Source organism: Pinus tabuliformis, chromosome 4_2, assembly GCF_031772625.1.
Source record: "Pinus tabuliformis cultivar Carrire ecotype Pingquan chromosome 4_2, CPIR1, whole genome shotgun sequence".
Classification (NCBI taxonomy): Eukaryota; Viridiplantae; Streptophyta; class Pinopsida; order Pinales; family Pinaceae; genus Pinus; species Pinus tabuliformis.
Window position 1 is genome coordinate 121,319,352 of NC_142304.1, and position 23,779 is coordinate 121,343,130.

Sequence of the window (23,779 nt, forward strand, 5' to 3'; positions counted from 1 at the left end):
GCTGCTTTCTGCTAGGAAGAACTTCTGTCACTCGGGACAATCGTTTCTGCTGCTACTGCTTTGCTCAGTTGATGCCTTCAGTTATCCTGTGGTCTGCAACCACGATGTGATACCATGTTGGAATTAGAAATTCTTTATGTACTATCTGTTTATTTCTTCCTACTTCTTCAATTACTTAACAAGTTATTTACCATGTAAATACTGAAAATACATACAAGCACAATATCAACACATACAGATCATCAACTAAAAGTAAACAAGCACACAAGTGACACCGTTGTTTTTGGACTAATATCCTCGGAAAAACCCAAAGCGGGAAAACCGGTGCAACTATTCAGAGGGTTTTATTATTATGCAGTTTGAGAATACAACTGGGGCGCCATAAATGGCTCACCCAACAGAGAATGCCCTCGGCAGTACTACCTCTCAGTCGGAGAAAGATATTCTAGCTAAATCACTGGATGAACAATCCCACAGCAACAATGCAGCTTCTGCTACTCTGTGTCACTCTGATAGGGACTGTGTCACCCTATCCAGCTCTCCAGCTCTAGTCTGCCCCACGAAAAATCTCCTAGCGCTGCCTCTAGGCCCTGCGTCAACCTCTCTAGCCCAGCATCAGCCTCTCTGGGCTTTGTGTTAACCTACGGAGCTTCGCGTCTCACACGCTGGCCCTCTCTAGCTCTGCGCAACTCCTGGCTGCCTCTGCGTGGCCTCTAGTTGGCTCTACGTCAGCCTCTCCTGGCTTCTACGCTGATCCTCCCGATACTAACTTGGCCTCTCAGCTATGTATTCATTGCCCCTCAGCTGCAACTCTTATCACTCACTCAATTTCCTCAGCAAACTCTGCCCCATAAAATCGAGTTCTTGATCTCTTTTGGTGTGTCCAACAACTGACCCTCAAGCCTCCTCTTATATTTTTCTCGTTGGTCTATCAACGACCGAGATTAAATCTCTAATCAACGGCTAAGATTAGATTTGGCTTGATCCATGACTTTTGGACCATTCTAACCCAGTTTTATATTAATTTACATTAATATTTTAGTTTTCCTAAGTTTAGACTTAGTAACTCCTTTAAAAATATTAATTATTTTAATATCTCCCAAACCGGTTAGATTCTGCCCAAACCATTTTTGGGTCTTGGAGATCTCATGTGCTTTAGCCTCTCCACCAATTTTCGTGGCTAGAGCACATCCTATGCTACCCCAAATCAACACAGGGTTATGTCATAGCATCTAGTGTTATGTAGAGGGATGCAGTCTAATGCATACAGACCCAACGTTAAGCCATAGCATCCAGTGGTGTGCGGGGCTATGGATCGAGGAGCAGGGGCCTGCAGAGGAGGATGGAGATGCAGGGTGGTGTGTCATAGTATGTTGGACTGCATTGTGGAGTGGGAGTGCCTCATTCGCATTGAGTACATGTGGGGAGTGACAGGCACAGTAACACATGCAGGACCCAATCCAATACAAGATGGCATAGCCATAGCCGAGGGTATCCAGCTGTGTACATCGACAGGCCATGGTGTACAATGGCATGTCCAGGAGTACTAGGATGATTGGTGGCATGCAGGGGTGTATAGTGTTGCACAACGAGGTCATGGAGTGTTGCCTCTAGGGAGACCCTTGGACGGAAACACCAGGCATACCTTTGGGCATAGTTCACCCAGGATCGACGGGGACAGATGAGCGATACTTGATGGTATCCGCGGGGACTCACACGCCTGACCCTCTTCTACATCCCTCACGGGCGCAGTCGATTTTGTTGTCGACTTTCTGCACTTTGGGCATGAGCCACGGGGGACGAGGAGCTCACCCGAGATATTTGGGTGAGACTCAGCGCACTAGAGGGGAGAATTTTCAGCAGTGACGTTGGGTTGGTAAGTCAGTTGACAGTGACGAGTTGGGGGATGAGGTGATCATCTACAGGGGTCGCACATCGTTCATCACCGAGCCTACATCTAGGGATCTAGTCCCAAGGGAGACGTGTCACTCTATTCTCATGGCATGTCGGGACCGAGCATGAGTAGAGGATAGTGGTTACGATTGAGGTAGTTTCCCAATATGTGTCCGGGCTCCAGACCTTATATTGGCACATTATCGAGAGGGCGGATGGCAGATCCAGGGGAGATGGTTGGCAGGGACAGGAGGGGACAGGAGGGATCCACATGCCCTGATTCGATTACGAGTATCAGATACCCATCTTTTGGTTGCATTCAAGGGGTAGCTCTTTGGCACACGTGGCTTCCAGCAATCATTGGTACTACCAGTGTTTTAAAAACCGGCCAGTCTAAATCGGTAACCAGTCAAACCGGCCGGTTTTGTCCTAAACCGACTGGTTTATTGCCATGGAAATTATAACCCCCACAAAATGCATTTTTGTGAGTTTTGAAGTTGTTTTGAGGGAAATTTGGGGTTGTTTTCCTCCAAAAATAGTCCCTCCAAGAAAAACATGCCTACCCTCTCATTTTCCTGACACATCTCAACCCTAACAATGTTGGCAATTAATGGTAATGTTAAATTTTTAAATTTTTACTTAAATTTTTAACATTACCATGAAATGACTAAGGATGTTTGAGAGTGGTTTTGACCTCATTGGATTTCATATGGAGAAATTAGAATTTTAGATTTCACTCAAAATTCAACAGACTTAATGCTTTTTAGGATCTCATGGTTTGGCGGTTTGCAATGTTTTCATTTGATTCTATCATGTGTGAAGGTAAGAGATTGGAATTTGATCAAGAGCATGAAGCCCTTTAAGAACCTTGATCGTGGTGGCATTGATTGTTAAACTTTGTTGATGTTGGTGGTACTGATTGTTGAACTCCTCTACCATGGCCATAACAAGAATGCACCCTTAACTCAAAGAAAAACAACTAGTTAGGCATGCTAATCTTTTTCTACCACATTATAAGGTTGAGGAGATGAACCCTTCACTCAAAACAAAATCATTGGTTAGGCATGTTAAACCTTTTCAATTTCTATCATGTCATAAGGTTGAGAAATCCTAGTCTGAAGACTTTGAGCTAGATGATGTTCATGTATCTCTTGTTGATGATGTTTATGTATTTCTAGTAGCGTTGAATCAATGATGAGTTTCATGAGTGACCATGCTGATCAATAATTTGTAGTTTTGATGTCTAATTTTGTTACTGCTACTAAAGTTGTAGAGGAGTTTTAGGAGTCCTCAAACTCGGAGGCATATTATTTATGTAGCTCATGTTGATGATCTCTTGTCTAGTAGCGGTGATGAGTTTGATCATGATGAGGAGTGATCATGTTGTTGATCACTGATATGTAGACTTGTAGTAGTTCAATGACCCCATAGCTTAGAGCATTGTTTTCGAACTCTAAAGGCCATTTAGAGCCTCATTGATTATGTATTTTGTTGCGGATATGTATTGCACTCGATGCCATTTTGATATATTCACCTTTACATGGTATATAGGTGAGAAAACCTTGCATATTTTGTTTCTATTGGCTTGGAATCATGGTTTTAAATCTTAAAAATAGGTTTTTTCATTAAAAATTAATTATTTAATGTCTTTTTTTAACCGGTTTGTTTAGACCTAACCAGTCCCGGTTCAAAACTCGGTTCATTAGGTGGATCGGTCCAGTCACCGATTCCGGTTTTCAAAACATTGGGTACTACACAGTGGCAGGCACAGGGCAGATTAGCATACATCAGATTAGCCCACGATATATGGAGCCTATTTAGTGATCACATACAGGGACTAGAGATGAGGGCCAGAGGGATTCCATCGGTTGACAGGGCTATGCTGTAGCAGGTCTAGCTATGGGATGCAAGGATTCAGTTAAGGGATAGATCACTTGTGATGAGCGGAGTCATGGCAGAGAGTGACACAGTTCGCTCTTGGGATGACACATGGGGGTTCACAGAGGGTTTCATCATATGGGGAGGCAAACATTCTCTGTTGCCGCACAAGTTTGGAGTTAGATTTGGATGGGTAGGCCTGGGTGCCATGGAGATCCCCAGGCAGGATGTGTCTTGCCTCTTTTAGTATTCCACTATCGAGTTCCAGAAGAGGAGGATACTAACTACACACGATGGGGAGTATGACATAGTTCAAGTAACGCAACGTCAACATGGTGGCACCACTCCTGGACTAGCAGGGAACTGGGGCATCATAGCTAGTGTTGTTAAAATCGTGATATTACCGCGATTTTATCGTTTTATCGCGTGTTTTTCATCAGAACGAGAATATCGCGAGTAGTACTCGCGTTTCTTTTTATACGCGATTTTTTCGGTAATTATCGTGGAGGGTCGGGGCAGCGCGACTTTATAAGGAAAAAGTTTAAAATGAAAAAAAAAAATGAATATTTTTGTACCAAACGATTTTTTCCCGATTTTTTCCTCGCACCGATATTATCCCGATAACGATTAATGCAACATTGATCACAGCTCTTCACATCTCAATAACCTTTAGGGATGCGCCGACTACTGCAGGGGGAGATCATATAGATCTTTCATTGGGCTTCAACGAGTCACTGATGAAACAGGGGACTTCTGGTACTTTCACTAGGCAGGATAGTGAGTGGAGCGAGGGGAGTTTCATGTTGGACATGATTGCCTGGGATCCTGGTATTGAAGGATTCTTCCATATCAGGACGGTGCAGAGGTCAAGCATGATCCATTGGCCCATCTGGGACCCTGGCACATTTTGCAGTGATAGTGGGGAGCAACAGTTAGAGAAGTTGCTTGCTCAGGCATTGCTTGAGGACAAGCGATTTTTGGTGCATTGGAAGAGCTTGTTGGATGAGGATGCCACCTAGGAGGGTGAGCACATTTTGGAGCACCCAACTATGAGGTTGCTTAAGGGCAAGTAGCATTTGGGAGATGATGCTTCACCTGGAGGGTGATATATGCTCCTCTAGTGGACTCAGGCCTTGGTTAAGTTGCCCAACCCATGATGAAACCACCTACCAATCACACATAATGTCCAGTGCTGCATCTTCACCATTAGGTATAATAATTCATTAATGCATCTAAGCGAACCAAATTTGTTAGTCAATGGCACATTGAGACTTCATATAGGGCTTCTCTTCCAAATTTGGGACTTTGATCTCATAATAGTGTTACCTCCCTAGGTAGGAGTGGCAAATAGACGATCCTATTAGGTCTTCCCAGTCCCTAAGCGGAAAGACAATGTTAATCGTTTGGGCTAGATTATTCTTTGCTGAAGATAATTGCATTTTCATCATTTAAATTTTACATTCACCCCATAACATCTTAACATCATTAGCAATTATCTAGAAAGAATAATAACACTAATAATGCAGCGGAACAATAAAGAACAACAAAAGAAAAGCATGCATAAAAGAGACAATGGGATTTAGGTAAGAGACCAAGGTAAAACCATACGAGGGGGAAAACCCAACCAGATTCTTCTTTATTAGATATTCATCAATTGTTCAACTGAGATACAAAGTACAATGATAGTGAGATACAACGCACACATGAGGCCTTCTAGGGCCAACCCAAGTCATCTCACAACTATGTTTGTGAACTGACAGATCTAATCTTTGATAATTAAACAAGTCCAAGAGGGTTGTTATCATATCATTGTCTCAGGTTGCGTTATCCATGTCACTACAATGTGAAAATTCATTAAACCCGAGAATTCCTACTGCAACACTGATGATAGTTCTCCTACTTGTTAGATTTACATGAACAAATTATTTGCAGTTTCCTACAACAAACATCGAAATACATACACTGTAGCCGACACCAATTAAATTATATGCCGAAACAAGAAATTGAATGATAGAGAAAGATACAGCACAAATGACACAATGGTTTTTGGAAAAAGGTCCCTGGAAAAACCCAATGCCGGAAAACCAGTGCAGTAGATCTGACGGTTTTTATTATTAAGATGAAGTATTTCTGAAGACAACTACTAGATGCCTTCCCAACAATTCAGTTACAGAGAAAATCACTTAGCAGAAGAAATTGGTGAGATTACCTCACTCTACACTGCAAGTCTCGTTTGATCTTGGTAGTTGAACTGCGAGTTCCTCGGCTACTTCTATGCTGCCCCTGCGTGGGCCTTGCATCAACCTCTAAGCCCTTGCGTCAGCTTAATTGGGAACCGATTTTCCTACAGAAGCCTTTTCCAGCCCTCCCAACTCAAAAACGTCAGCTTCCTTAGCAAATTCAGACCTCTGCACTGGAAGCTGCTGCACTGCTCTGCGTGGGGCCTGCGTGAGCCCTTCCTGGCTCTAAGTCACCCTCTTTGCACTCTACATTGCCTCCTCTGTGTGTCTCTCTGCCTCTCTGTTGAGTATCCTTAGCTCCAAAGAATATTCTCTAGCCAAAACTCCCTCTGCCCCTCTCGGCAAAATCTCACTTAGAATTTCTCTTTCGACAGCTACTCTGCTTCAGAAATTCGATCTTCTGAACTCTATGTATGTTTTCCAAATGACCCTCAAGCCTCCTTAGATAATCTTCTTGTTGACATTCAACGACCCAGATTAGAAGCTAATCAAAGGCTAAGACCATTTCTGCTTGATCCTTGTCTTCTTCTAGAAGTTACACCCACAGTTAGATTAATAACCTTTAATTGTTTTAATTTCCTAAGTTTAGACTTAGGGTCTCATTAGAAATAATTATTTATTTTAATAAAACTATCTCTGGGTGGAATTTCCCAAAACGTTTTCTGGGTTCTTTGGAATACATGTGCCCAAGCCTCCCTGCAAAATTTGAGACTTAGAGCACATTCGATGCTACCAGAAATCAACACTCCCTCTTAGCGAGGAATGTGCTCTAACAATACCTCCCACTAAAGCATCACCCTGACTTCATAACATCGTCCTCTGCACTGCTGATGTCTAACATGTTGTCCACCAACTACTGCGCAAATGCTACATTTGTACTGTCACTGACCTTGCCATTGTCAACACTGCATCTTAACTACAACTCCTTCTGAAATTCTGCATCTGTGTTGCTTCTGGCACTGCCACTACCAACTGCCCCTCCATTGCAAACTGTTGTTGCTACTGCATCAATGATGGAAAAACATCCCAAATTATTAAACAAGTGTTCAACATAGATGCATCACGATGCTGAAGATATGGCTGTTGCTAGTCCTACGCTATCCCTTTGAAGCTATTGCGCTGATGCTGCTACTGCATTGCTACAACTCTGCACTTCGCTGCTCAGACTTGCATTCTAGCCATTGCATCTGTCGTTCCAACACTCCTATGCACAATCTGACCCTTCGTCCATCCTAGTACTACACATTTGGGCTCCTGTAGCAAGGAATTGATCCGAGAGGTGGGCTCCTCAAGGATCCTGCCCATCTGTAGCTCTTTCGAACTATAGCTCCAAATTAGCCCACCTCCCTCCTAGAGGTATCTTGACTGTCATGGCAAAATCCTCCTCCTCGATCTTCGCGGGTGTATCCTTCGGATCGTGCTTCTCATCTTTGTCCTTCTTTCTGAGAGGACATTGTGTCGTGTAGTGACCCATTTCACCACACCTGAAGCATTTTATCTTTGAGACGTTCTTCTTCTGCCTCTGCTTCTCCTACTGCCCCTTCGATGCAAGGGTTGCATTCTCATCCTCCTCCTTGGGCTTCAACCCACTGCTGCTGCTTCCGTCAAGTTTACATTTGACCAAGTCTCTCCTCAGTTCCTCTTGCTTGAGAGCTGCCCACATCTCATCCCAATTCGGCAAAGTCGCCTTGCCCAGGATACTTTGGACAAAGACTTGTCACTCATCTGAGACAAAATTGAGGGCCATTCTAACCAACTCAGAATCTTGAGGTGTAGACCCCACAGTTGATAGCTCATCTCGGAAATTCCACCCGGTTAGAGAGATATTAAAATAATTAATATTTTTAATGGGTTCCTAAGTCTAAACTTAGGAAAATGATAATATTAATGGGTATTAATATAAAACTGGGTGAGAAGGTTCTAAATGACATGGATCAAGCCAAATCTAATGTTAGTCATTGATTAGAGATTTAATCTCGGCCATTGAAGACTCAACAGAAAAAATATAAGAAGAGGCTTGAGGGTCAGTTGGACATACACCAAGATTGATCAGTCAGTTTGATTTTCTAGAGCGGGGTTTGTTGAGAAAATTCGAACAAGTGATCAGAGTTGCAGCGAGGGGTAGTGAGTGCATAGCAGAGAGGCATAGATAGTGTCGAAGGATCAACGCTAAGGCAGAGGAGGCTACGCAAAGCCAGCATGAGCCACGCAGAGGGCCAGAGTGACTACGCAAAGGCTAGCAGAGCCTGCATGGGAGACGCAGAGGGCCAGAGAGCCAGTGCGGAGCAGCAGAAGGCTGAAGCAGGGGGCTTCAGAGTGACGTAGAGCCTCAGAGAAGCGTTGGAGAGATTTTCGTGGAGCAGACTTGCCGAATATCTGCTTCCAAAGAGAGGTATTACTGCTAGATAGATATCTCTGTTGCGTGATCAAGTTTGGCACCCTAGTTGTACTCAAGAACGTTGCTTAATAACAAAACCCTCAGAACTGCTGCACCAGTTTTCCCAAGTCTGGAGGAGAGAGCATCTGGTCTCACCTGCTACTTATGAGCTAGCCGAAAGGTTGCTTGAGTAGAACATTGGGTTGTTTAGGAGACAGTTGACCAGGGAGGAGCTACTCAGGTTTGGTGGGTCATGCAGCAAGAATGAGATGAGGAGGAAGGGGCGTTGCTTCATCTACAAAGGACCTTGGGGACCTGACCACTCATGCTTGAGTGACACTGAGGAGATGATAGCGGTAACGCAAGGAGATATTCTTTATGTCTGTTAGGATGAGGACTCTTTGTTGGATGAGCACATGGTATCGTATGATGATACCTCTGAGGAGCACGAGTATTTGTGTCAAGTTGATGGCAGTAGCCCAAATATGCATCCATGTGTGGTAGAGGAGTACGAGGAGTAGCCGATTGTTCCCATGAGGGAAGGAGATCAAGAAGCAAATATGTGACTGTTGATTCAACATAGAGAGTAAATAGAGGAGCATGAGTCAAATGATACACAAAGTGTGCAGGATGGGCCATTTTTGGAGAGTCGACTAGTGGCTCATGTTGAGCCCATGATGGAGAATGAGCAAATGCCCTTGGGGCCAGCCCTTGGAGTGGAGCAGATAGATGTGTAGGCAGCCTCCAGGGAGGCAGTATTTGCAGACACTTGTCCTCAGGAGATGTTGGAGATTGACAGGGTAGTCTTGCATGAGGCTGGTAGATGACAGGAGCTGTTGGAGATGGTGGTGCATCCATCTTTGGGCCGACCCACTAATGAGGTGCGGGTAGATGCACAGGAAGTTGGAAGAGCTGCGGGACTTGCAGGGAACAAGCCTCTCCAAAAGTATATAGATAGGGCTTGCAACACATTGTGCACACTTCTTCCGATTAGAGGGAGAAAGGAATAATTTCTCGAACATGTTTTGATTGACCGGGTAGAGGCTCAAGAGTTGAGCATGGACCAGTTTCAGCATAGCTGATGTATCCCTTGCATAGATGTCCATGCATTGGATTGGTGAGAGATCATGAGATGGTATCCTTTTGATGGAGTATTATTTTTAGTCAAGAGCATTGTATTGCAGGAGCCCTCAGAGGTGAGGGATATCACATGCTTCAGTTGGCAATATGATGTAGGCTGGCCACTCATCAGTGTTTTAGCACAGCATCAACATGATGAGATTGACCTTGGTCTATGCCAAGGGTTGGATTGGAGAGAGGTGATGAGTTGGTACGCGGTGGATGGAGAAGCATTCATGGTTGGAGTTATCGCACAACAGGAGCCATGGAGCCTTGATATTTGTTCTTGGTGGCATTGAGGTCCTGGAGGATTCGTTGATGAGAGATTTAGCCAAAGATTGGTTTGGGATCTGAGCATTGAGGGGTTTGTTCATGATGGGTTGACACAGGAGCAGAGCATCACCTACTGGTTCGTATGGGATCTGGGCATTGGGTCTCAGTTGCGTCGGGCCACCAGATTGGTCAACAAATTTGGATTGATTGAGGGCAAACAATCTTGGGGCAAGAGGAGGACTGTCATGTCCCCATTTTTATTCTTCTTCATAGTACAACCAGGGTGGATTTCCAGGGTAGGGGATGGCTAGGTTAGTGGGGCAGGTTTATGTCATCAGGGGTCCTGATGGAGTTTTGAGGAGTTTTTATGGGATTTGATGGCATTCACTTGGCATATTCCATTATCCGCCCAGTTTTCATTTCATTCTATCGCATTCTGACAACTTTAAAAAATCAACGTTACTATTAGGCATAACTTAATTAATTATACTCGAGGTGGCATTTGGGGGAGATTAATTGATGGAACACCTGTGTAATAGCTCGTTGGCAAAGAACGAAGAGAGGTTGTAAGGGGAGAACTTGGGCGGCGAACCTAGGGTTTACTCGGCTCTGGCTGCTGCCTGAGCCTGCGGCGGCGGGGCTACCTGCTGGTGGGGGTTCTGGTCGCCCTTCCGGCTACCATCGCCTGATATCTGTGCCGGGGCTCGACTTCTGGTGGTTTCTGCGGATCCGGGGCTCGTGCATCTGGAGGTTCTGCGGACCAGTTTTGCCTGCGGCGTGATCTCGACCTCGGCTCCCCTATCTCCTGCTTTTTCTCTCGCGCGGTGTTTTTTTTTTCTTCATTATTCCTCTGCGAGACTCGGGCTTTGGGCTGAGCGGCGGCGGCGTTCCTCTGGTGCCTCGGCGGCTCTCTGCGCACCGACAGTCCTTCTGACTTGCGGTTTAACAAGGGGTTTTGGCCTTTGCGTTTTGTACTGCGCCGCAGAAGGGGCCAAGGGTTTTTGGGCTCCTGACTTTCTTCATGGGGGCGAGGTGGCTGCCCTAGCCGCCTCTGCCCCCGGAACCGACCCGCCTCAGCTCGTTTCGGGACCTGTTGGGCTCCTTTGCTGATGCTGGGTACTTTTTTGGTCCTCTGCTAGTTACCAATGCAGCTATGGAGAGTGTTGAGGGATCTGAGATGTAGAGTCTGTCTCTGCATCGATTCGTGCCGCTCGTCTATGGCTGTTGCTGGTTAGTTTATTTTCTGGCTTCTCTGGATATATGGGTGGCTTTCTTTCACTGGCTTCTGCGGGTTTTGGTGGAGAGTTGAGGGGATGGGGGAGGTGTGGCCCCATTTCGTGCCTCTCCCCACTGTCTTTGGGCTGCCATTTGAATTATTTCTGCACATTACACAGGAGCTTTCGTTTATTTACTGTTTTTATTAGCTTGTTAGGGTAGGAGTATACTCCTGTTGGGGTTTACATACCCTGTTTATGGATGCCCTGTCTGAGGGCTTTATCAGCATACTTCCCTGAAGTATTGGTTATTGTAAGTGGTTTACCCACACTACTGCATATGCGTTTCAGCATCTACAACATGTAATTTTCTGAAATTAATGGAAATTACGCGTTCTTTTCTTCGGAAAAAAAAAATAGCTCGTTGGCACCGTAACAAGAATATGTACAGGATGGGATGTTGAGAAGAGACTTCCAGTGGCCGAAGAGAGTATGGTGGGCAATTTTCCATTTTCCTAGTTAAAAATGACTTTAATTAATCATTTAATTAAGGAAAAAATAATTTATTGGACAAAAAGGCCCAAAAGTGACTTGAGTGAAATAAAATAAAATTAAAGATCACTTAAGATAAAGTCAATAGAGGAGCTTCTAGAATAATAATAAAAAAAGATGCTCCTAGAGGCTTGGAGATCTATCCATCAGATCTATAAAAGGAGAGGAGGAGATCATTTGGAGACATCTTGGATTTGTGTATTGTTTTGTGGAGAGGTTTGAGAACGAGGTTCACTTCAGCAGTAGCCCACGACGGAAACCCTTGGATGATTCAGTGAGATTGGGCGAGCACCCATCTCCCCTTGGTGGATTCATTCAAAATCCATAGGTTTAGTGATTGATTTCTTGTTTCAGTTTGGAGGCCGGCATCAACATTATTACATATCTTGGAGGGTCGTTCCCAACTACTGTAGTGGCAAATATATTTCTATATAATAACGCTGGATATTGTTGCTGCATTTCTCATTGTTCCTCATGTTGTGATCTTTTAATGAGATTTTTGTACAATTTATGGGTTATTGTTTTTCCGGTGTCTTGGTTTTACATGGCAATCTTCCGTTGAGTGAATGGTAAATGTTTGTGAAGGGTTTGTTCCAAATTTATTTCATTTGGGACATTACAGCTATTCACATCTAAGTGTAAAATTTAATTGAACAAATTATGCACAATGGTTAACAATGTTCCTTCCAAGAGAACCTAAGGATATGTACAAACAATATGAAAAATAGCGTGAACAACCGGTTTTTGGTTTAGAATATTCCAAGTTCCAATGCATTGTCCTCCAACCATACATTGGTAAAACTCAAAATAATCAAACAAAATTTTCCTATATCATTTTTCCTGATATTCATTAAATGAAAAGAAATCCATATTATTATTGATATCATTTCGAAGCACCAAATTTAACCTCATCCAGTTTATGGAATAAATAAAAAATGACAACATAGAAGCTATTAAAGGTGCACTTGCAGAAACACAAATGATACTGGTTTCATCATATTCTGATTTGTTTCCATCTGCTTATTTTGCTAGCTAAGGCATTTGGCATCTTCATTCTTTCCTTGTGATGATGTACTTGTAAACAATGAAGGATAACACAAAGAAAACAGAATTCTTTCTTTACTATCAACATTTTAATGATGATCACAGGAACTGTAGTCTGAGAGTACATACTGCTCCATAGCGCATGCCAATCATTTGGGCAAGTCCACATGGTTCATACATGGAAGGAACTAAGACAATATCTGCAGCAGCATACAGCATGTGTGATAACTCCTCACTGCATCCAGTGCAGACCAAGGTTTGTGCAAACATGTAGGATTAATAGCAAACTACATCTACCAGGCATACAAAATTAATCAAGAACTTAACATATTCGTACCTGTATGTCAGGAGCAGACGTACATTGTTACTTTCCTTGCACTGAAAAAAGGATTGCTCATTTTAGAGCATGAAAAACTGCCGAATAATGATTCAAAAATATTTTCTCTTATCATAAAAGAAGCATTTATGGTTTAAAATATCATGAACAACCAGCAATCGAAGGAACGAATAGGATCCAAAACACATTGTGCTTTCATAACAGCATTGAGAAAGAAAATACCAGAACTTCCACAGAAACCATTAAAGGCAGATGATGATCTAAAAATTACCCTATGTAGATTGCAAGATAACACTTTCAACCAAAATTGCAGGACAATGTGGCATAACTCAAATACAGTCTAAGGAATTGGGATGTGCATGATAATCTATAAGCATCATACACTGGACAGAGAGATGCACAAAACTATTCAAATATCTAATTGTTAAGCAGTAAGGGAAAACACAGACATGATAAGATATGATAACTTTATGCATGTGCAACGAATGACCAAAATGACGTCAATAGTACTCAAAAGTATATCCAGAGTAAATACATACTGGGACTGCAAAATAAGCTCCTAGCGCTACTCTATCAACAACAGAAAAGGAGAACTACGTAAATAGGTAAAAGAAGTACACAATAAGTGAAGGAACAAAGCCATGACAACCATAAAGGAAGTCAAGGTGTGATGGAACTGGAATCTGAGACAGAACGGGGAGAAAGAGAAGAAAGCTTCTCAACTGAGTCAACAATCACCACAAAGGGGCCGATGCATTACCTGTAAACTTGATTGGAGAATACCCAAGGCCGAGGGGGCTTGGCTATGCAATTCTGCGAGGACCTTTGTTGAGGAGGTCCATCACTCTTAACAACCAAGGATTGGGGGAACAATCTCTAAATGGAAGATTGGTTGCCCAACCAAGCCTAAATAGGTACTTTGCATGGTGAGAGTCCTATTACCCACTACTTGTGGGTGATATCCATAGGAGAAAAAATTTCTCCTAGATGGTCCTCAGCCGGCAGCCAGCAGCCCCTTGCAGCGACCAAATACCTCGATGTGCCACCATCTCCACCACCTTAGCCATTGATTATGCTCCTTCGCCCATCTGTTATGATCGTATCTTTCAAGGTGGGCTTTCCAACCCCGAAGGTATAGCCTTTCATTATGTACTTGGGTATTTTGGCTTACTTATTATGGACAATTTTGGGCATGGATTAGTGGGGCGATTCGGCGGAAAGAAGGGCTTGGTTTGTATTCGTCTCCTTTGTCCAACTTGGTGGTTAACCTTGTCTCCTAGTCCCATGGGATCTCCTTTATTGGAAACTAGCTTTAGGAATGGCACTACATGGGAATTCTGATTTTGGTTGGGTGGTCCCTGTTACCCACCACTTCATGGGTGATATCCCCAGGAGAAATTTTTCTCTATGACGAACCTCAGCCGGCAGCTAGTAGCCCCTTGTAGCCTCCTACTAGTTCGTTGTGCCATTTCTCTGCCACCTGAGCCATCCATGTGGTCCCTTGCCCACCTGTATTGATCGTATGTTTGAAGGTGGGCCTCCCGAATCTAAAGGTATGTTTTGTCATTTGGTAATTGAGTATTGGGTTTACTTATCATGGATACTTCTGGGTATGGATTGATGGGGGGATTTAACAGAAAGTGTGCGCTTATTTTTTGCTCTTGTCCCCTTGATCTCTTTTGGATGCTACCCTTGGATCTTAGTCCTGTGGGGTCTCCTTTATTGACCATTTGGTTCTAGGGTGGTACTACTTGGGAAACCCCAACTTTGGATGTCTAGTCCCGCCCTTTATCCACATATATTACTCTCTTTCCACTCACTATTCCCCACTCATCATTTCTCTCACCTGGATCCACATTTCCATTCTGGGTCCACATAGGGCCAGCCTCCCTATCCCCTTGCCCCCACCTTGGGTCGGGCCTAAGATGATGCCCCGGAGGTTGAAGCAACTAAAGATTAAAAAAAACATAATTGGCCACATTTAACAGGAAATTTTACCACAAAATGCAAAAGATGGTCGAGACAAAAATAATTAGCACGTGGGCACAAGCCAATACATGAGCTGCTCTACCCCAATCCATGGTCATCACCCTAGTTCCATGGGCCCTAGATGAGCCTCCTTTATCATTCAAGAACCCATGATTGTCCCAACCCCTAGAGGGCAATGAACCACCCTACCTAAAATGGGGTAATCATTGCTATATCTTATGCATCATGCTTTTGTCCTTTGAACCTCGAGCAGTTAATGAAAGAAAAATTCATAAAAGGCAAAAGGCATATAAAGAAGGGTGGAAAAATCAAGGTCAGGGCACCTCATGTACCACGATTTCTCCCTCCTACACATTACATACCCAGGTGTGGGCTTCTACTTATCCAACTATCCCTATGCCCCAATATGTGGCGCAGGGTTGCCCCTCCCATTCCCTATTCCATTCCACTTATTTATCACTTGCCACCCCCATTAGAGGGATGTACCTTGGACATACTATCCCCTTTAAGGGTTGAAACCACCTAATAAAGTGCTTGGTTAACCCCCTTTGGAGCTTGGAGACACTAGCACATGCCAAAGCCCACTCGGTGAAGTCTATCCATTAGAAAATTAATCTGTATTCTGTTGGTCTATTTCTTCTACTTGTTTAAAATCGAACAAGTTATTTAATACATTTAAATACCGAAATAAACACAATACATTCACAACATCTATACATCATCAACAAAAAGAAAACAAGCACACAAGTGAAACCGTTATTTTTGGACAAATGTCCCCGGAAGAACCCAATGCGGGAAAATGGTGCAGCTATTTTGAGGGTTATATTATTATGCAGTCTTTCTGAGTACAACTGGGTGCCTAATCGGCTCACCCAACAGAGAAAAATACACTGCAGCAATACCTCTATATTCAGAAACAAGTATTCAGGAAACCTATCCCACGAAACCCTCTCCGGCACAACTAAAGCTCAGTGCTGGCCCTTCTTGCCTCTGTGTCAGTCTCCTATTGACCTGCGTGAGCCCCAGGACCCTCTATGTCAGCCCTCTGAGGCACTGCACAACCTCAGGGAGCCTCTGCATCACTCCCTCTACCCTCTGCATGGATGACGCAGTCTCTCTGGGCTTTGTGGTGCCTCTGTTGGGCTTTGCATAGCCTAGACTAACTGTTGCTCTCGCTCTCTCTGGTTCTGTGCTAGTCTCCCAATATTGAACATGCCTCTCTACCTTGTAATCACTGCCCCTCGTTGCTAATCATTGATTCAATTTTGCTTAGCAACCCCGCTCTAGCAAAATGAATGAATGATCACTCTGGGGTATTCTCCAACTGACCCTCAAGCCTCCTTTTATACTTTTCTCGTTGGTCCATCAACGGTCGAGATTAAATCTCTAATCAATGGCTAAGATTAGATTTGACTTGATCCATGACTTTTGGAACCTTCTAACCTAGTTTTATATTAATACCCATTAATATTTTATTTTTCCTCGGTTTAGACTTAGGAACTCCATTGCAAATATTAATTATTTTAATACCTCCCAAACTGGGTACAATCTATCCAAACCATTTCTGGGTCTTGTAAATCTCATGTGCTTTAGCATATCCACCAATTTTCATGGCTAGAGCACATCGGATGCTACCCAAAGTCAACAATACCTTTTAGTGAGGACTGTGCTCTAGTAATACTCCTCACTGAGCATCACTCTGATCATCTGGCACCGGTACCTGTGTTAATGTTAGGCCTCCCCGCCCAACATTCTCTGCATTGCTGCATCCTGTACTGTTGCCCATGGTCCTGCCACTACCACTGCTGCATCCCTACGACAACTCCCTCTGCATCCATGTTGCTACTGGTCCATCCTCCCAGCACTGCATCCCCTCTCATCATGCTACATCGTGGTACTGCATACTGCTACTGCACTACAACTCAGTTACTGAGAAGTAAGTAACTGATCCACCGAACTTCTGACATCCCTGTCAGGCTAAAAACACTCCCGATGCTGAAGCTCCCTCTGCCGCTAACAAGTGCCCCCTTTACTAACCTTTGCGCTGCCGCAACAACTCCCTGCATCTCGCACCGTTGCACACCTATCTGTTCCATCCTGCACTGGTGCAACACTCTCGTGTCTCTCGCACTGTTGCAACTTGCTAGCCTCGCGCTGCCCCAGGACTCCTGCATTGTAGCACTCTCTTTCGCCTCATCTGCATCCGTCTCTACCGACATCTGCCAGTCCTGCTACTCCTCTTCAGGGCTCCCGTAGCAAGGTATAATCCAAGAGGTTGGGTACCTCAAGGATCCTGTCCCTCATTGCCCGTAGTCCTCCTGACTACAGCTCGATGTCTCCCCACTTCTTCTCAAGTGGCACATGAACACTCATGGCACAATCATCATCCTCGACTTCTTTCTCCGCCTTCGCTGGAGTTGCCTTCGAGTCAGAAGCCTCTCCCTGACTCTTCTTCCTCGAACACTGGTTACCAAATGACCCAGTTCCCCATAATGGAAGCACTTGACCTTGGAGAGGTCCTTCTTCCCCTTCTCCTGCTTTCCCGTAGATGCTAGAGCTGCATCCTTTTCTTCCTCCTTCTTGATCCTGACCCCTTTATTGCTACTCCCTGCCTTGGTCAGCCATCTAATCTCTTCTTGACGAAGAGCCGCCCAGAGTTCTTCCCAATTCGGAAGACTCGTCCTGCCTAGTATGCTCTGGACAATACCTCCCAATCCTCAGAAACTGCATTAAGTGCGGTCCTCACCATTAATTCCTCATCCGACGTGGCCCCTATGGAAGTTAGTTGGTCGCAGATCTCCTTCAACCGACCAAGGAAGACATCCATTTGCTCTGCCTTTTGCATCTGGTATGCCCTTAGCTGATTCTCCAGGAGCATCTTTCTCTGCACGGAAATATGTTGGTACAATGTCTTCAAGGCGTCCCACATCTCCTTTGCCATTTCCTTCTCGGTAATATGTGGTACCACATGATCCTTGACCCCATCGAGGATGATGCACTTAGCCTTGGCCATTGACTCCTCATACCTATCATTTGCTACTGGGTCAACTGGGATAGCCATAGTTCTCAAGGCGAAGCCCTTGATGCGATGACTGTCTAGAATGGACAAGATCCTGGCCTTCTAGACCACAAAGTTGGACGCTCCGTCCAGCCTATCCTGATCTCTCAGCCCATTCACGGCCATCTCTCTGCTCTTCTCTGTCAACACCTCTGAGTCTCTCTACTTCCTGCTTGGATGTTCTTGGTTTGACTCCTACCGAGTCTCTTTACTTCCTATCTGGAAGTTCTCTTCTGGACTCCCTCTGAGTCTTGATTTCCCTCCTGGAAATCCTTCTGCCAACATCAAGTTGCGCCACTCCGACCGTCTGTGCAATTGCAACACTGAACCAGATTCCTTGGCTAGAAATCCGCTTTGGCAGCAACTCCCTCCACCTTGGTCTTGCCCTGTTAGGTATTGTTCTGACCACAGTACCCCACCAGCTTTGCTCAGCAAACTACCCACAGCCTCCTATGCCCCAACAACTGAAGGATTGAGCCTTTCAGCTCTGTGGAATCCCGGCACCATCAAAACAGCTCCCTCAACCCACTATGTCAGCCCTTCTGGCCTCTGCATGAGCCTGTTTTTGCCCTCCTCAGCCTCTGCGCTGCCTCTCTCTAGCCCAGATAGATGACGCGGTCCCTCTGCGTCACTCCTTCCTCTGTTGCTTTCTGCAAGAATCAACTCTGTCACTCGGGACAGCTGAATCTGCTACAAATGCTCTACTAAGCTGGTGCCTTCAGTTTTCCTGTGATCTACAACCACCCTCTGATACCATGTCGGAATTTCTAAGTTTAACTCGTTAGAAATTCTCCTATACTATCTTATTTATTTCTTCCTACTTGTTCAATTACTTAACAAGTTATTTGCCATGTAAATATATACAAGTATAGTATGAACATCCATTAGAAAATTAATCTGTATTCTACCGGTTTATTTCTTCTACTTGTTTAAAATTATGTTGCACGAAACTTCTAGGAACCCGACGTTTTAGGCCGTACCCATACCCGAAACTCCGAAACTCAGCTGAAACTCGGCCGAAACTCGACCATCATATAATCATCTATGAGAGTTAATATAGACTTGGTTTTCCTTCAAAATTGTCATCTATGGATGTTATTCCCCCTTTTCTTGCAAGATAATGTGTTATTCACTTATTTATAATTTTTTATATATATTTATATACATATATGATGTTTCAGCTGAAGTTTCCATTTTTGGGAGGTGACACTTCTAAAGTTACCCGTTTCAGAAACTCTGAAACGTTTCAGCGTTTCATGCAACTTAGGTTTAAAATCAAGCAAGTTATTTAATACATTTAAATACCGAAATAAACACAATATAGTCACAACATCTACAGATCATCAACTAAAAGAAAACAAGCACACAAGTGACACCATTATTTTTGGACAAATGTCCCTGGAAAAACCCAATGCGGGAAAGCCGATGCAGCGATTTTGAGGGTTATATTATTATACAGTCTTTTTGAGTACAACTGGGTGCCTAACCGGCTCACTCGACAGCGATAAATACACGACAACAATACCTCTATATTCGGAAACAGGTATTCAAAAAACCTGTCCCACGAAACCCTCTCTGTCATAACTGAAGCTCAAAACTGGCCCTTCTGGCCTCTGCATCAGTCTCCTACTGACCTGTGCCAGCCCCAGGACCCTCTGCGTCAGCCCTCTGAGGCACTGCGCTACCTCTGGGAGCCTCTACGTCACTCCCTCTGCCCTCTGCGTGGATACATAGTCTCTCTGGGATTTGCGCTACCTCTGCTGGACTCTGAGTAGACTAGATCGACTCCTGCTCTCGTTCTCTCTGCTTCTGTGTTAGTCTCCCAGTATTGTCCCTGCCTCTTTGCCTCGTACTCACTGCCCCTCGCTACTAATCACTGATTCAACTTTGCTTAGCAACCCCGCTCTAGCAAAATGAATAACTAATCACTCTGGTGTATTCTCTAACTGACCCTCAAGCCTCCTCTTATACTTTTCTCGTTGGTCCATCAACGGCCAAGATTAAATCTCTAATCAACGGCTAAGATTAGGTTTGCCTTGATCCATGACTTTTGGAACCTTCTAACCCAATTTTATATTAATACCCATTAATATTTTATTTTTCCTAAGTTTAGACTTAGGAACTCTAGTAAAAATATTAATTATTTTAATATCCCCCAAACCGGGTAAAATCTATCCAAACCATTTCTGGGTCTTGGAGATCTCATGTGCTTTAGCATCTCTGCCAATTTTCATGGCTAGAACACATCTGATGCTACCCCAAATCAACATACAGAAGGGCATGCCATTATGAAGTGCCCACTTTGTTATCCATGATTTGTAGCTTGTTTTACCTTATTATTTTAATGACTGGTTGTACTGGAAGCCTAGGGGACGCATAGGATCTTATGCAGGATTACAAGTGGTTTCGATTTGGGTTTGGTCTCCCTATACGAGATCTTAACCCCTAGAGGTCTACATTGGCACATATAGGATGTGCATTGAGATCCATTGGCCTCCACAGGAGTAGACAACACTCCACGGACCTTCATTGATGCTCAAAGACTACCAGAGATCCACTTTTGGGATGATGGTGATATACTTGGTACATTATGCGCAGTAGGCCCCCCATAGGAGCCCGACACTCTTGGCAGGTGTCCCAGGACCTATACGTTGTCATGGCAACATTCATTCCACTACTCGGACCCTTGCAGAGGATCCACATGCATCTCTGATTCATATGTAGATCGATGGGATCATTTATGTGCCCTCAGACCCACTAGGAGCACCACGGGTTTACTACTTGGAGAACAAGGGGCCACCCACTTGTCCATCATATTCTGAGGAATTTATTCAACAATAAGGCACTTTAGGACATTATTAGGCCTTTGGAGGGCCCCACGGCATGTACATATTATTATTTGGCCCCTCGTGAGGCTTATTTTTACACTTGTGAGCTAGTTTGGTGGGCTTGCCACCAATAGGGGTTTTATTTGCACATTATTTTATCATTAAGGCGTAATGTAGGCCCATAGGCTAATTCAAAGTCCTTCGAAGGCTATATATTGATGTTAGATACATTCATTTGGATCATCACTTGACTTGGGATCTCTCTAATATAGAGAACTTCACATTTTTCCTTGGAGGATATTTTTTGGAGATGGATGAATTTTGACGTATCGATTTGGGTTATTAATCTTGTCTTGGAGCTTTGTCTTGTAAACGGAATGTTGATTGGATATATGTTAAAATTGGCAACTAGGGCCAAACTCCATGTCGATCACCTTATTTATCGCTTCTGATATTTTTCCTACATTCCTCTCATCGAGAGGTGTAGGATTGATCTAAAGATCATCCAATTCCGATAAGTATTTATGGAGATATGAATTTATTTTGAATATGGACAAATTGTCGAGGTCGGCCAACAAACTTATGTAGGCTCAGAAGCCCAACAATCACATCTATTCATCATCAACGTTTGCATATAAATACAAGGAGCATTCTCCTCATTTGGACAATTCAATTCACTCATCTTCGCTCTCTCTCTCCTACGCATAAAAGGAGCCTCTCTCTCTCACACATGTGGCTGAAAGGAAGACGTCCTAGGGAAAGGAAGATGCAAAAAGAAGGACACTAGGATAGCAGGTCATCTCTTTGACCAACGTTAACCAAGCGTTGACCATCCAGAAGTACAGATTGGGTGTGGTTGCCTCTCCTACGAAGGCCACAATTTTTTGTACGAAAATCGAGGTGATCTGACCTCTGATTTGACCGGTGTTGACTGCCCTAGTTTAGGGCTGCAATAGACTTCATAAATCTGCAAATTGACTGTACTTTTGGGGCTGTTCAAGGGCTGTTTCTTCAGGCTGTTCAAGCACAAGCTGACCAGAAATTGACCAAGTACTTTAGAGGTCAATTTCAACTCGTTTGACCAAGTTTGACTTTGCTGATCTAAGATTTGTTGCTGCTGATATAAAATTACAAAATTCAGATTTTGTACTATTTCTCTCTGCTGAACTATTATTGAAGATAAAAAAAGACTTGATCAAAGGGTTTCCCCGCATTGAGGTTTGTCCCTGGCTAGCCGCCACATCTTGTTTCTCTTGTCTTGGCTTGTTTTTTGTTGATCAGTTATTGTTCTATCTGCACTTTATTTAATGTATATGTGATTGCTAATCTATGGATAATAAGAATAAAAATAAATAAACTGCTCTAAGCATAGAACATACCATAATTTAACATGGTATTAGAGCTGAGGTGAAGGCAAAGCCCAAGCAAGAGCAAGAGAAAGAGCAATTACCGAAGAGAAGGTTGGTAAGGCTATCTTAAAGAAATCATGGGGTCCTCAACACACTTTCCTGCTGAAGACAAACTCCGTGAGAAGTCTGACTATCACGGATGGAAGATGTCTCTCGATCTAACATTAGAAGAACAGGAAGTGTTGGACCATGTGAGAGGCAGGATTGTTGAGCCTCTATCAAATGCATCCGTTGCTGCTAGGAACAAATGGACCAAGGGAGAAGTCAAAGCAAGGAAGATCATTCGGGACTCTATCGACAAGTGCTTGGTGGCCTATGTTTCCGAGCTGAACACCTCCAAGGAAATCTACGATACACTGGTGAGTTTATTTAAAGTTAATGATGCAAATCAAGTCTTGTTTCTTAGAAATAAGTTGAAGGAAATTAAGAAGGGCAAAGATGAGAGTATGCAAGCATATTTTTTAAGGATCACCAAGATCAAGAATGATCTTCTATCTATTGGGGAAGTAATTCCTGACAAGGAAATGACACTCACAACTCTTGGAGGACTGCCATCTGAATGGTATATATTCAAGACTACTCTTCTCAACAATAACGTAATTCCTGAATTTGAGGAATTAATGGCCAGCTGCATTCAAGAAGAAACGAGGATGGAAGAGCAAGAAATGCCCATACTTAAAGGTCATCCCTCTGCCTTTTCTTCTCATACTAAAAGAAGAAACAATTCCGGGGCTAAATTCAAAGGAAAGGTTGGACCAAAGGGTGGAAGAAAAGGACGATGTTACAATTGCAATAAAACGGGTCACTATGCAAGGGAGTGGCCTGATAAAAGGGACTCACACCGGGACGATGACCAAAATCCCTCTCAAGGCAATCAAAGGAATGGCAAGTCAAATGCGAGAGGTAAAAGAAGTGCCAGAAATCAAGGAAGAGGACAACCATTCAAGAAGGCAAGAAATTTCAGGTATGAATCTAACACTGTAAACAATAAGCAAGATGAATACTATCTACCAGCAGCTCTATCAACTACTGCTCCCCGGACTCGCTGGGAAATTGGCTTATTGATAGTGGTGCCTTAAGGCACTTCACTGGTTACAAAGAAGCTCTCTATAATCTGATAGAGAAGAAAACCACCCTGGAAGTTGTTCTTGGAGATAATTCAAAATATCCCGTGAAAGGCATAGGAAATGTCACTCTTCAATTGAATCAGGGTAATACCACCCACTTACAAGATGTATTATATGTACCTGATCTCAGAAAGAACCTGGCGTCCATTTCGGCAATGGAAGACAAAGGCTACAAGGTGGCCTTCAATGATGGCAAGGTACGTGTATGGAAAAAGAACTTTAAAGATGCTTTTACTCTTGGGTTTCCAGTCGATTCATTATATCAGGTCGGAGGAATTCCATTGGGTGTCATGTCTTGTGACACATCTCTTCAGTCCGAACTATGGCATCAGAGGTTTGCTCACCTTAATTATAAAGCTCTACCCGATGTAAGAAAAATGGTGACTGGGATGCCCGAGTTCAGATTAGAGCAAGAAGGTGTATGTCCAGGATGTGCCGAAG

The 23,779-nt window shown here is 43.7% G+C and overlaps 1 protein-coding gene across 3 annotated transcripts in view; it reads right to left on the reverse strand.

Annotated features, from left to right (window-relative positions):
- LOC149168547 (uncharacterized) overlaps positions 1-23,779 on the reverse strand; it is a 560,609-nt gene that overhangs the window by 153,706 nt on the left and 383,124 nt on the right. For all 3 annotated transcript variants that reach the window (XM_089428302.1, XM_089428301.1, XM_089428303.1), the window contains 2 exons: positions 12,928-12,968; positions 12,720-12,825 (listed from right to left, as the gene is read on the reverse strand). In XM_089428302.1, coding sequence (XP_089284428.1) covers positions 12,720-12,825; positions 12,928-12,968 — 147 coding nt within the window. The remainder of the gene's footprint in view (positions 1-12,719; positions 12,826-12,927; positions 12,969-23,779) is intronic.